The 15092-nt window shown below is 39.0% G+C and overlaps 1 protein-coding gene across 2 annotated transcripts in view; it reads left to right on the top strand.

Annotated features, from left to right (window-relative positions):
- olfm2a (olfactomedin 2a) overlaps window positions 1-14721 on the top strand; it is a 40746-nt gene extending 26025 nt beyond the window's left edge. For both annotated transcript variants that reach the window (XM_085271566.1, XM_085271565.1), the window contains exons 2-6: window positions 2573-2722; window positions 8969-9124; window positions 10775-10994; window positions 11864-11970; window positions 13741-14721. In XM_085271566.1, coding sequence (XP_085127692.1) covers window positions 2573-2722; window positions 8969-9124; window positions 10775-10994; window positions 11864-11970; window positions 13741-14415 — 1308 coding nt within the window. In that variant the 3' untranslated portion in view covers window positions 14416-14721. The remainder of the gene's footprint in view (window positions 1-2572; window positions 2723-8968; window positions 9125-10774; window positions 10995-11863; window positions 11971-13740) is intronic.
- The last annotated feature ends 371 nt before the right edge of the window (window positions 14722-15092 follow it).

The raw sequence follows: 15092 nt of genomic DNA on the forward strand, positions 1-15092 counted from the left end.
TTCTGCATCCACTGGCAAAAATCTAGCTAAGCCCAAAGTGAATATCTCGTGCATAAGCGGACAAGCCCTAGGTGTGTGGATATGCAGAATTATTTTACCGAAGACTGCAGACACCTTAAGAATTAGCAGCTTAAGTAGATTTTGCCGTTTGTATCTAGAAAACCTCCACCTGTTCACACTGCAGGGTACCAGTTTTAATGAAAGTGCTTGTAACCAGCTGTGACTTCACATTCTAGTATTTTACACACATTCACAGTATTATATCAGCCATTACATAGACTCTATAGTTGTGAAGTAAGCATGCATTACAGCTGCAGGAATTTCCAAACATAGCATCTTGAGGGTGTGGATCAGATGTGTAGTTGCATTTCAGTGTGATCCCACAATGTATGTATTATTCCACAAGAATGTATGTAAGTACTGTATGTTGAAGCATACTCATACTGATATACATAGACATTATGACAGAACAAGTTTTAGCACAGATGACCGCTCTCACACGCGAGAATAGCCACAGACTTCAGCACATACAGAAACCTGACAGTGAGTGAGACGTGAGCAGGGAAGTAGATGCTGAAAAAGATGCACCCCCCACCAAACACACCCACACCCACACACATACATACAAACTCCCTCATGCCAAGGCAATGGCAGAATGAAACAGACCATCAGACAAAGATGAAAGGTTATGCTGTGGCGACTGGCTCTTTTGTCTTAACTCTGGCTTTGGCTATTGTGCCTCTGTATCACCATATTATAGACTTTTGATGGTCGATTGCCTCGGAGAAGGAAGACTAATGATAAGAAAGGCACTGAGTGACAGAAAAAAGTGCAAGTCACTGCAGGGACTGGAAAATATGCAGCAAAACTGATAATACTGTAAAGATATTTTAACCAGTGTGCCAATACGTTCCACGGTGAGTCTTTCACATGGAAAGTAGAAATTCAGTCATCCTGAAATATAGCTAATATATCTATTTAATACTATATGAATAGAATATTTCTCCTTACTTAGCTTAATTAAATTTAGATGCAGTCATATAAATAATTCATGAGTCTATTTAATATGCATTGAATATAATGAAAAAGAGAAAATGTGATAAGAATTACGCGTAGAACTTTATTGTTGCTATTGGCACAGGATATTTAAGTCTCTCACATAGCTATAGTCTGTTTGCCATCCCTCGATTTAAAGTAAGTCAGATTTAAGATACGCTCTTTCTGCAACTGCAAGGGAAGAAGAAGGCAGTGAAAGAGGGAACAGAACAAGTGGAGAGGGGGTGGCGTGCCAAGGGATTGGCAGGAATGACAAGATGTGACAGTGAGCACATTGGCTCGCAGGGTGGTTGCTACTTTACACTCCAATCACACAGTCCCCCTGTCCCCCAAGACATTTTAATCTGATCCCCCGACCCAAGGAGACGAGATCACAGCATAACACTGCTCAGAGGAAAGCAGGAGACAGGCACAGAGCTGAGACATAACATTTTATTTCTAGACTTTTCCGACCTCTTATATGGATGGGTCTTAATTGCATCTCCAAAACGGCTCTTTCTTGTCTTATTACAGCTTGCGTCATATGCTGGCTATGCTAGATGCAATGTAAATGAGCAAATCAGAATAGAAAAACCTTTGCGTAAATTGTGTAATGCATACATGTGTGATTGCAAGCGCACAGCGCTGCTTTTGATTGGATTAGACAGAGAGAGAAACATCCATCCTTTTAGCCTCTCCCCTCCTTCACTGGTAAGGGGCTGCATTATCGATCGTGAACAGCTCCATTTCCTTTCTGTGTCCAAACTTATTAGATGCTGTGCTTTTGTACAGCCTGTTCTGATCCCTTTTCCTTCCTCTTTTCTTTGAAATCCCCATTTTCCACCAATTTATCTTTGTCTTTCTTCATCCTCCACAAAATTCTTGCTCTGTCTTTGTCACGTCAATGTGTTCTCCATCCATTTGTGTATTTTCCACCAGTCTGTCTTGTCTTATCTTAATCGACACCCATTTCAGCTTTCACCCTCTCCATTATCTTCTAGATGACTCTTCTATCCTCTATCTCTCCCTGCTGGTGTCTTTTACTACTGTGACTACCAGCTCTGTCAGTCTCTTCATCTCCAGTTAAAACTGAAATTAAACTGCAAATGGTTTTGAATAGTTGGGGTGAGCAATTGTCATTAATTTTCTTAGGAGAGGATTCATTTCTGAAAGAGTCACAAAGAAAAAAGTAATGTAATAGAGAAATTATGACTTTGCAGCTAATTTATGGTGACAGAATAGGCTCAACCAATCATGATATAGGATGTATAAAAGAGTCTTTTATTTTCTTCAAAAGGCTTTATGCAACACTTTTAAGTATTAGATAAATTTATTGTCTTAGACACGTTTTATAAGGGTGGAACACTTTTCAGATTACCGTTGATGCGTGCTGGCAGAATAAATTATCTTGTCTGCCCTCATGCATTTTGAAAAGCCAATTTGGTAGTAGCACAGATAAACAACTGCAGACATAAACAACCATATTTTATTTTTTATTTTATGCCTGTAAGATATATGTGTCTCTGTATTTCTGCAGGCTCTATACCCAAGACCAGAGGAGGGCTGGGAGATCTACAGTTCAGCGCAGGACGCAGATGGGAAGTGTATCTGTACCGTCGTTGCACCAGCCCAGAACATGTGTAACCGCGACCCACGCAGCAGGCAGCTTCGCCAGCTCATGGAGAAGGTGACAGCTGTCAATAACACACCCACACTGGGACACGAGTATTACCCACACAGACATGCAAGCACAAACTGCCACACTGGGCTCGTGTCTGACGCCGTCTGTCACATAAAGGCTGCTGAAGTGAACGGTTTTCCTTTACGCCGCAGTTGATCAGTTGTGCATATGAACACGACACCAGTCAGAAGACTGTTGTTGAGCAGCTGAGTACCTGAAAATTAATGAATTATGAATTGCTAATGAAAAATATCCAAAAACCAACCCATGTAATTGAATTCACTGAACCTTAGCCTTACAATGTTTCTATTATAAATATAAATTTATGAGATAGAAATTAATAAAATTAACTTTTAACAAGTCAGTGAAGATTACAAGTACTTTAGGTGGAGACTTGTAAATTAAATACTGTGTCACCAAATCTGGGTTGATTAGGACATTTCATTAGAGCTTTTGTGCTTACTTGTGATATTGATAGCATTTAATGATGTAGTGTGTATTATGAATGCAGTTTTCAACAGGCAGAGAATAAATCTAGGCATTATTTAGATGCAGTAAAGCATTACTGACTGACACGTAGAGCATGCTAATACCTAGTGCACAAACACAAACACACAACTAAGGTCAGGCAACAGGTAGGTTCATAAATGACCCACAGAGGCTTGTTAAATATCCAGATCTACAGGCAGCACACCTGTCTCTTTTTATTTATTTAATTCATTTAATTTGTATTCATGTCTGTTTAAACAGTAGAAACCAGAGAAATGATGTTAAACACCTTTCAAGTACTTGATGGGCTATGGCAGAGTATCTTCGGTCTGCTCTCCAGTTCATTCATAGTACAGTTGATTTTTTTTCTTGGACAATCAAAACCAGTGAGTAGGTGAAAGAGAGGCTGGCTTCACCGAGTAACTGAAAGCCTAGGAGCAAAGAAGCAGAATGGAGGAGAGGAAAGACAGGAGGGGTTGACATTGATGTGGTCTTGTGAGGAGAGGTGGTGGTAAATTGAGATGCTGAATAAGCTCCGAGGCCCTGATGGATCAATGAGACACCTGAATTCACATATTGCATTCATTCTCATTGAAGTTTCCCTTTTCCCCTGACAGTCTCTGTCTGCTCCTGTTTAAAGCACATGTTCACACTAACAAAATCCACACTCATCCACACTTGAAACGAAGCATATTCCGACAGAAAAGGAAGAGCCTTGAACATAAAGAGACAAACTCAGTAAAACTGGTGAGAGAAGTTCACCTACACATTTGTGCGATGCAAAGTATATATTCCTTTATAGTCTCCATATTTGCTCTTACAGTGTGTGTGTGTGTGTGTGTGTAAAGAATAGATTTTTATATATATTAAAAGACTGCAAGTTCAGTTTTATAATAATGCACTATAAAAATGCACTAGTCTGTTTGCATGTTGATGTTTTTTCCCCCTCATTTTTGGTAAATATAATTCTTTGGGAACTGACAGGATTCAGTTCATTTTCATTCTGAACCTTTGGGAAAAAAATAACCTTGTAAAATGTATATGAAAAGTGCATATTATAAAATACTGTTTATATTTGGAAAACTTTAGATTAATTCTGAATGCAAAGCAAGTGCACATTAATACTATTTCCTCATCCCCCTCTTTTGTCTGAGTTTTTTCCTTTAATTCCTTTAATTCCATGTTCCGGCATGTAGAGGGCTGCTCGATTTTGGTGCCACCCATTTAATGAAAGTGAAGTCATTTTCGACATATAATTTTTGGTGTTGTACTTTGCATACAGTTCTTGAGCACTTATCTCACAGCCAGTTGCACCGGTGTTGTTAATCCAGGTTGGAGGATGACACATTTTATTAAAATAAGCTTGTAGTTTCTTATAGATTTTTTTTCTTCAGTAGCATGCCATTGTAAAATTATAATTAGCATTTCCGACATAGATCCCAGTGTGGTTTCTTTCAGTGGTTTCCCTTTTGACCTTTTATTTTTTGATTGTTTCCAAATATGTCCTGGAGTTCAGTATAAGCAAGGTGTCAGCTTTTCTCCCCGCTGGCCTCCTGCCCTGCATACAAGTACAAACACCCCTTTGTTGCTGACTGGCTGGAGTAGTGTTGCATGGATTGATCAAGTCAGTTTGTTTATTGCCCGTCTCCAGATTTTTATTTTTCACTGTTGTAACAAAGCAGCCTGCATTGATTAACAGTAAGCGATTGATTAAATTAAAATAAATAAATGGCTTACAGTACTTTGCCATTTTTTTCCCCTTAGTGATTCAAATGAGTCATACAATCATATATAAATGCAGTCTTCTGAAAAACTAAGTACATTGCTTCTTTAGAAATGAAGAGGGTAAGTAGCAGACAAGTCCTTCTAATCAAATGCACTTGATTAATTGACCATCTAATGTGGACACCTCTATAACGGCAGAGGTAGTTTCCTGGCCAGGTGTGTGTTAACACAATGCCATGGAGAAAAGACAAAGGAATGATCTCAAAGAAGCAAATATTGGTGAGAATGGCTCTAAGGCTCTTTCTAAACTATTTAAAGTCCATTATTCTACAATGAGAAAGATTATGCATGAGTGGAAAAGATAGTTGCCAATCTTCCCTCGAGTGGATATCACAACAAATTCACCCAATGTGATGTTCAGTGAAATGGCAAAAAAACCCGAGAGCTACATTTCAGACTCTACAGGCATCAGTTAGCATGTTAAATATTAACGCTCATGTAAGGCCACCTGTCTGAAAGCTAAACCTTGTCCAAAATGTGTCCATGCAACAAGACACCCAGCAGCAAATCTACAGCAGAACAACTAAAAACTGAAAGAATCAGTGTTTTGCAGTGGTCAAGTCAAAGTTCAGACATCGACCTGATTGAATTGCTGTGGTGGGTGAAATGCTCAAATGGAATTATGCAACATTGTAAAAAGAAAAAAAAGAAAAAACTAAATTTCTTGCATGCACACTACTTGTAAGACACTAGTTATTAGAACCAAACACTCCCATCTACTACTGTCCACAGCCCAGCTTGAGGACACCTGGGGTCAATGCTGTTTCAGCTGCACACAAGACGTTAGTTTAAAGACTACGTGTTATTCTCTGTGTATAAGCACATTATAGTTCCATGCCCACCAAGCATCCTCATTTGAACTCAGAGCATGCGGGTGAAATGTTTGATTGGACCAGATCCACAAAATCTCTCTCTGACAAAGAAAGCCAAGGATACAATAACAATGTCAAAACAGCCCCTCTGTTCAAAGAATTTAAAGTAGCCTTGTGCAAAATCTCTATTCAGCTTTCTGTAAAGCCAGACAAAATGCCATTTAATGCAGAGCTGACCTGAAGAATACTGTGCAAGAGTGCTCACAACATACTTTTAAACACCTTATGGACTCTTTTAACCTCTCTATGTAACTGTGTTGAGGTAAAAAACAAAAAAAACAAAAAAAGTGATATGAGGCCAAAGTCAGCCATACACATAAAGACAGTTTTTAGGATTTGTTACAAAGTGAGTCATCGCGCTGGACAAGAAGCAGATACACCTGTGACTGATTCATCTGAGCTGGTGAGTGTAGAGAGAATCTTATGTGACCAAAGGTAAGCATGAAATGCCACAACTCAGAGGACTGAGTGGTCCCAGCTGTCAACTGCCCTGGAGGGTGGTGACACTGCATTTGTTTAGAGTCCATCCTGCTGGAACATTTTACCCTTCCACATTCTTCCATCTAATGCACATGTAGTGCTGTAAAGCAACTTTTAATTAGTGAAGGGATATATTTTCTGACCAAATATAACCAGAACGGTTCATGAAGCACATGAGGAATGAACTGGTTGTAGAAAACAAGGGACACAAAGTAATTGAGTGGGTTGTCAGAGAGTAGGCAAGCAAAGCATTTGGTGCAAAGTAGAATTTGTTCCAAACGCTGACCTTTGAGAGCTTGGCCTGTTTTTTGTTTATGTTAGGAGTGATATGAATAAGTATATTTTGCTTGCTTGGAGTTTTGATTGCGCATGTCATTGTGGGTGGGCGTCTGTTGCTGTGGGGAGTTGTACATATGTACCCATACGCCTCCAGTATACACGACAGCCCAGTAATATTTATCAATGTTCAACTGATTTCTGGCCAGTTCAGTGCATCGTGCAGCAGATGAGGGGGTGCATGAATCAGTAGGTTGGTTATGCAGAAACAGAGTGGGCTGTCAAAAGTGAATAAGCTGAGTACTTAGTAAAAATTAAACATAGTGCAAAACTGAGTGTTCAATAAACGCCTACTTAACAGCATGTTTGCTCCTCCACGAGGTTCGTTTAGTAACATTTCATAGGCATCCATTACCTTTTGCACGCTGTCATGATCATGAGCTTACTATCCTTATTTTCATAGCTGTAGCATTTTTATATGAGTGAAACTTGTTGACTTTCATTGCATGTTGAAAGTCATGTATAGCTGCGTTGTTTGTTTATTATCTCGACAGATTTGATAGGACTGTGCTGCTTTTTAACCTCCCCATGCTTATTAATATGTATATACATACATATATATATATATATATATATATATATATATATATATATATATATATATATATATATATATATATATATAAAAATTGACAGTAAATAAAAGCATATATAACTTTCTTCTGACCTGTAGTGTTTTTTATGTGCGATTTGCACACCTTCAGCTGTAGAAATGCCTGCCTTCCCTTGAAAATAAATAAAAGAATGTTTAGCAGCACATTAAATGTATTAAAGTCCACAAATCACACAGTTAGCAGTTATAGACTAAATCCTACCCCTATATCACTTCTTTTGAAAAATGACACATTTTAATGTAATTTTGCCTCTGCACACCATTGCCATGGATTATAGACCAGATAGTGAAAATGTGATTAAAGTAGAGACATTCAGCTTTAATTTTGATTAGTTTTATTAGATTAGCTGCACATAGTCCCCCACTTTCAGAGACTCAGCTGAAAAGCTACATTCCCTCCCTTGAGATGCCCCACTAGGCATTTACTGCAGCCACCTTCATTAGCCATTTCTTTATGTGCCTTTCTGCAATCAGGCTTGTCTTGAGTAACTGACAAGCAAGCTCTGTTGGATTGATTTCAGGTTAATAATTTGGCCAGTAAAGAATATCCTATTTCTTAACCTGGAGAAACTCCTGGGTTTCTTTTCCAATATGTTTTGGGTCTTGCATTAGGAAGTGCTATCTGACAATTTTGCACCATTTGGTTGAATCTGAGCTGAGCATATAGCCCTTTAAATTTTGCAATACATCCTACTACTTTTATCAGCAGTCACATCATCAATAAACACTAGTTGCCTTGTTCCACTGGTCAGCACGCATACCCATGTCACAACATTGCCTCCACCATGTTTGACAGACGGTAGGTAGATTTCTTTTTCTTTGCAGACCTTTGTAGGCTCTTTGAAATGTTTTCTGATAAAGCCAAGTCGAGCCTTCCTGTGTTTGATTGTACCAATTTTGTAACATTTTGTAAACCCTCTGTATTTCCTATCGTGAAGGCATTTCTTGATTGTAGAATGTGACAATGATGCAGCTACCTCTTCAAGAATGTTCTTAAATTTCATAGATTGTGAAGTTGTATTTCTTAACCATAGAAATAATATTGTCATCACTGTTGAATATTCCTGTCATCATAATTATTTAAACTGAGAGTTGTATGCCTAATTCTATATTCAGTGTGATTAGTGTACATTTTAAAGCCCATTCTTTATTTCGGTAATTTTTACAGCTTATGAATGAAACAGTACAGATTATGTAGTTTCAACCAACTTCTTTAACTTAACATATTTAAATTCAAAAACAGAGCCACCTCCACATTCTTCTTTGGCTGTAATATTTAACTTGGAATATGAACGAAATGGGAGCAGAAGTTTTTTTTTAGTTGTTTTTTTTTTAGTATCTGCACACGAGTACTACAAAAAAGATGCCTACAGACAAGTAAAGGACAAGTTTATAGACATTTCACATTCACAGCTGAGGCCACAAAGTTTTCAGTTCACCCCACCTGTGTATCTGGAAAACCCATGCCAACCCCAAACTACGAAGGCAGGATTACAGCAGGACTTTTTTTTCTTGCCTGACTCATTTACTGCAATTTAAACTAAATAATGAACAACTGCAAAAATGAAACTTACAATAAATGATCTGTGATTGAGGTGTAAAATGAGAAAAAAAAACTCCTCCTCTAAGATAACCCGCGATCATTAGTGTCATTGTGGGTTTGTTTTTGTGACGCAGGTTCAGAACATCAGCCAGTCAATGGAGGTGCTGGACCTAAGGACGTACAGGGATCTACAGTATGTCAGAAACACAGAGAGTCTAATGAAAGTGGTAGATGGAAAGCTGAAGGTGGCCTCTGAAAATCCCCGCAGCCTCAATCCAAAGGGCTTTCAGGTAATTGGCTCTGTGTCTCCTCATGTACAGTGTGTGTGTTGGTGTTTATATGTGTGTATATTATTGTCAAGTGAATGCAGACACTGTTGATTTGGCACTGCTCGCCAAACTTATGCATTGCAATCTCTTTTGCTCTTCACAGACAATAAAATTTTGTATGACTCGCGATGCACTGCAGCATAAACATAGGTACACAAATTCATTTCCAGTCTTATATGAGTTCTTTTGTCATGCACAGAGAAATCCAAGTAAATCGCACACTCATGAGTGATTAAATTCTTGGACCTAGAAAAAGTATGGGGTTTTTTTATGGGGGGGAGGGGGGTTGCATTTGTCTCTTTGTATCCATTTGTTCTCTATCTTCAGTGAGCTTACTACTTGATATACTTAACATTCTGCTGTCTGCCTTTAGATAACAGGCACATACATTCACATTTATCTCTACCTTATCTGTCTACAAGCTAGGGCTTAGCTGCCATTATTAGTAAGCCTTTTTGTCTTCCTGTCAGCAGGCTGTCCTACTGGGGTTTTTTAACATTTCTCACACTCTTACAGATATTAGATGGACCATAAAATAGTTTGATTAAAAGATGGCTTGATAAATGATAAGTGTGCTTTACTGCTGGGTCCATACTGCAGCACAAGGACAAGCACGAATGCCTGTGTTTTGCTTTCAGTGTGTTTTATGAAAGCCATTCCAAAGAAGGTAATGAAGATGTTTATAAAATTAACCAATTCATCAGCACTGCCTGAGATGACTAAAATATGCAGAACGAAATGAGTTATATCTTCTGATCTATCTTAATTCAACAAAGAGGGGAAAAAGCTGGATTTGTCCAGACCAGGTTGGCTGATGAATGTGTGCAGCTTAAAGTTGCCGATGGCAGAGTGCGGGAGATTAACGAGAGTGAATTTTCTCTTCTTGAAAAAGTGAAAATGAGATTTATGATGTGGCGCCACAGGGCTGAGAGCTGCTCCATCACCAGATTTACGATAAACCTTAACAAGGAGGAAACAGTCCCTCCTGTGGCGGCCACACTTTATTGATACGCCCAATTCTCTCTTGAACCCACTTCTCTCCACGTAGGCAGCCAGGTTCTCCTGCAGCTTCCTGTACTCCTACGGACATGTTGTTCTTTTAACTTCTAAACACACGATGAGTCACAGTCCAAGTTTATTTACAACTAGCTCTGCAACTGCAGCAAGTAGGTGAAGTTTCATCACCCAAAACAGATCACAGGCGTTTGGCCAATTTGAATAGTGTTTCTCATATAGGTGGCTTTCCAATCCAAAATATTTTCAAAGGAAGTAAAACTGTATTTACAGACATGGAAAAACAAAATATTTGCTTTTTAAATAGATAAAATATTCCTTTTGTCCTTGAAAGAAGATAAAAGGACATCTAATTTCAGGGTATTGACATAAAATATTAAGAATAGACGTTGTACATCTCATTAAAAATCAAAGGTCTATAGTTTTGAACAGATAAACCAGAACCTAATGGAGACATAAGCTTTATGAACCACAAACACCAAGGGAAGATTGCACTCACTCCCATGTACTGACTATCACAGGGCAGTTGTGTCCCCTATCTTGACTATTCTCTAAGGGTGTAATCCTCTTCCCCCTTTTCTGTGATAACTATCACAGGAGTTAAAAGACAAGGTGACCCAGCTGCTCCCCCTGTTGCCAGTGCTGGAACAGTACAAGACTGATGCCAAGATGATCCTGCGTCTTCGGGAGGAAGTAAGGAATCTGTCCTTGGTGCTTATGGCTATCCAAGAGGAGATGGGGGCCTACGATTATGAGGAGCTGCGACAGAGAGTCCTGCTACTTGAAACCAGACTCCACTCCTGCATGCAGAAACTTGGTATATATGGAAACGATTGTGGGTGTTTGTATGTGGTCATTGTTACCCAATTAAAAATGTATTACCATATATCATTGCAGCATTTAATCAATTTGACAACAGTTGCACAGAACAGAATTAATGATTACACTAGGATCATCGCTGGTCAAAACTCTGTAGCATGTAGTTAACATTTCCACGTTGCTCTGATCTCAAATGATCTGCATAAATTGAGAAAAACTGGCCTAGAAAAATGGAATGAATAATAGATTGCATTTGTGTGTAATATGTTAGCTTAAACTGATGATTTTACAAAAACCCCACACATATAAACTGATGAGTTAACAAAAAAGACTGCAGTTACAGTTTAGCCCTTAGCTAATTTGCGTTTTATTATAGTTTTACATTTGAAAATGAACCAAGAGAATTTAAAAAAAAAAAAAAAAGCTCACTTTTTGAGTACTGGGTAAAAACCAGGACAGTAAAACAACAATGGAAATATAAAAATGATGCCGCAAAGTCAGTCGGTGAACCAGTTTTTGTGTATTACAGATTTCAAAAAGCAAACACAAGATCGCATTGTGGAGAATCACAAATGAAAACAAGACAACAGAAGATGACTGCACAAAATATTTATCTACGCATTTATCTGAGATAATGATACAAATAGTACATTTTCTTAGTGTACAAAAATTTAAACTTCTACAGTGAAAACAATTGAACTGAACAATCTGAACCAAAACAAATGAAATGCCATATTTCAGATGAATTATAAAAGAAAACTAGTGTGATCTGATAGAGAAATCACCTGAGTGCATGTGCGTCTGTGTGGCCTCTTAGGTATGTAGGCATACATGCTTTCTTAATTCTTCTGCCTCTTTGACCTCCAGGCTGTGGGAAGCTCACTGGCGTCAGTAATCCCATCACAGTACGTGCATCAGGGTCAAGGTTCGGCTCCTGGATGACAGATACTATGATACCCAGTTCCGACAACAGAGTGAGTTTCTCAACTGCTGCATTTCACAAATACAGGAACACAGGATTATTATTATTATTATTATTATTATTATTATTATTATTATTATTATTATTGTTGTTATTATTATTATTATTGTTATTATTAGGATAACCAAGCAAAGAGGATAACCACAGTCAACCTTCTCAGTGAGGAAAAAAAAGAAGAAAATATGTGTCAGGGCAGTGCCACTATACGGCACTTCAGTGACTGATGCACTGTTTTCCATGAAAATGACTTCTCATGAGCTTTCAAGGGGGAGAGAGAGAGAGAAAAATGGGAATCCAAAGCTGTGCCACTGATGGATAGCGTATCTTTCCCTCCTCCCTGTCTTCCTCTGTCACTACAACTCCAGCTGATTAATCACTTCATCATCAGTGGAGAAATGAATGAGATGTTTGGGCAAAAGTTTTCCAAATCACTTGGGTAATTACCAGGAGTGTGCTCTGGACCCAAATGATATAGTAATGGGTTCAGCTGATCAGACATGACATGCAGTTTTGCACGGCCAGGCACATGGCAAGAAGCAGCAGGAAAGAGACAAGGGAAGAATAATATAGAAGATTAAGGGTGGTCTATGGTGACTGAGATGAAATGGTGGTGTTGGAAAAGTGGAAGACTGCATTATTAGCCATGTGTAGAAGAGAAGGGAAACTGATTAAGTTTAAGAGGAGAGATGAGCTTGGCCTTTTTCTTTCGTGCAATGAATCATAACAGCCTAAATAGGTGTTGTGGACAGAAAAGGTCAATTTTTGTGACTGAATGTCCTGATCTTTGTCTTTAATCACCTGGCTCAATCACTTCAATCTCTCCGAGTATTAATAGGCAGATACATCAGCAATGCCACATTAAGATCCGCAGCAATAATCATAATCATTCTGGGGAAATTTCATTGTTGCTCATGAGCCAAAGGCAAAGGAGGAAAAAATCGGAATGTGCAAGAGCTTTGCTTTACTCAATTTCTGTCTCCTATTCTATTCTAGAGACCCAAATTAGCAGGCATAGGAGAAACAACGCTTAATGCTCTATAATCTCCCCTCCTACATAATTCAGCCGCTGTGTCTCTTCACCATCAGCTCCTCCCATACCCTTCCTTTCTCCTCTGTGCATTTGAAAATACTTACTCTACAATGGAGAAGCAAGCAAAAGTGGGACAAGAAAGAAAAATTGCAGTAAGAGAATCAGAAAAAGCAGTAGATCGTAGCAAAGCTTTCCTTCAAATGTTTCAAGAGAAAAATAACCATCTAAGCCAACTGCAGTTTAATTGAATCAATTAAAAGCTGAACTGTGCCTCAGTGAGAGCACTGAGGGAATGAGATGGGAAATGCAGCCAGAGAGGGGCCATGTCAGTGGAGAGATCCGCTGAGAGTGCTTGAGGAAAAAGATAGAGTTGCTAAATGGATTGATTTTCTGTAAATGTGGACTGGAAAGGGCAAGGAGCACAAGCAGTGGTTGACTGCAAAGCGCAGGCAACATCTTCACTCCCACATGCCTGGCAGATCAGTAGCTCTGCACACACATCGATGCATGCACAACTCAGAGAATCGATATACACACACACTCAAACAAGCACACTAAACATTCTTATTTTAGGCCATTGCAGCTACTGATAATGAACTGTGACTTACATTTTCTTACAGAAAGGTCAAGTTTAACACAACAATATTTTTCTCCAGTAATCTCGAGACCTTCTCATTAACTTATTTTTCTGACCTTTTTTTCCGATGTTATTCATTTTTCCTTTTTCCACAGGTGTGGTCCATGGACGGTTACTTCAAGGGACGTCGGGTCCTGGAATATCGCACAATGAATGATTTCATGAAGGGCCAGAACTTTGTGCAACACTTGCTGCCACACCCTTGGGCTGGCACTGGTCATGTGGTCTACAATGGTTCACTGTACTACAACAAGTACCAGAGCAACATTATCATCAAGTACCACTTCCGTTCTCGAAGTGTGCTGGTGCAGCGCAGTTTGAGTGGGGCCGGCTATAACAACACTTTTCCCTACTCCTGGGGTGGCTCCTCTGACATCGACCTGATGGCGGACGAGAATGGCCTATGGGCTGTTTACACCACCATCCCTAATGCTGGAAACATTGTCATCAGCCGCCTGGAGCCTCAGAGTCTGGAGGTGCTGCAGACTTGGGACACAGGCTTTCCTAAGCGCAGTGCTGGAGAGTCTTTTATGATCTGCGGCACACTATATGTCACCAACTCCCACCTGGCTGGTGCCAAGATCTATTTTGCTTATTACACCAACACATCAAGCTATGAGTACACAGACATCCCCTTCCACAATCAATACTCCCATATTTCCATGATGGACTATAACCCCAGGGAGAGGGTCCTTTATACCTGGAACAACGGACACCAGGTGCTGTACAATGTCACACTCTTCCAGGTTATTAAGACTTCTGGAGACTGAGGACCCTCAGACTGACTGATTTAAAAAATGCTGTGATTATTGTTCTGGGGTGTCAGAGGTGGGGGGCACAGACTATGGGAGGTGTGGGTTGGGGGCTTTAATGTATGGGTATAGGCTTGGATTTTTTTTTTTTTAATGAATTTCAAACTTCATAGAGTGCTATTACTCACATTCTCAAAAAACCATCCGACAGTAAGGTCGGCAAAGATACAAAGACTGAGCGCTTCTCTCTCTTTTTTTCTTTCTGTGATGAGTAAGCATGGTTCTTTTTATTTGTGATGATAAATAAATATCCTCTTTACCATTTATGCTTTTGTATTTCATTGTCACTTTGATTTCAAAAACCTTAGATGAATTTTTGGAAGAGGTGAAAAATCTGTCTGAAAATGTGGTTTCAAACGTGAAAGGCTCAAATAGGAGTAACATTTCCTTTGTCTGTGTTGTTAATGTTCCTGTTATTTCCTTGAAGCCTAGCTCAGACAGATACAAAGCACAAAAGATGCATTTAGAATAATATTGAAGCTATTTTTCTAGCCTGAAATACTTAAACACACAAAATATGCCAAATGATACCATTTTAAACCAATTAAAATAATGCAATAATTATATCTACTCTATTCTACCAAATCACAAGATGATGAAAGGACAGCATGAGAATACTGACAAGACCATTTCTA

This window comes from Mchenga conophoros, linkage group LG4 (genome assembly GCF_057382185.1).
Source record: "Mchenga conophoros isolate Kocher_MC1m ecotype Shallow Benthic linkage group LG4, M_conophoros_male_GT1.1, whole genome shotgun sequence".
NCBI lineage: Eukaryota > Metazoa > Chordata > Actinopteri > Cichliformes > Cichlidae > Mchenga > Mchenga conophoros.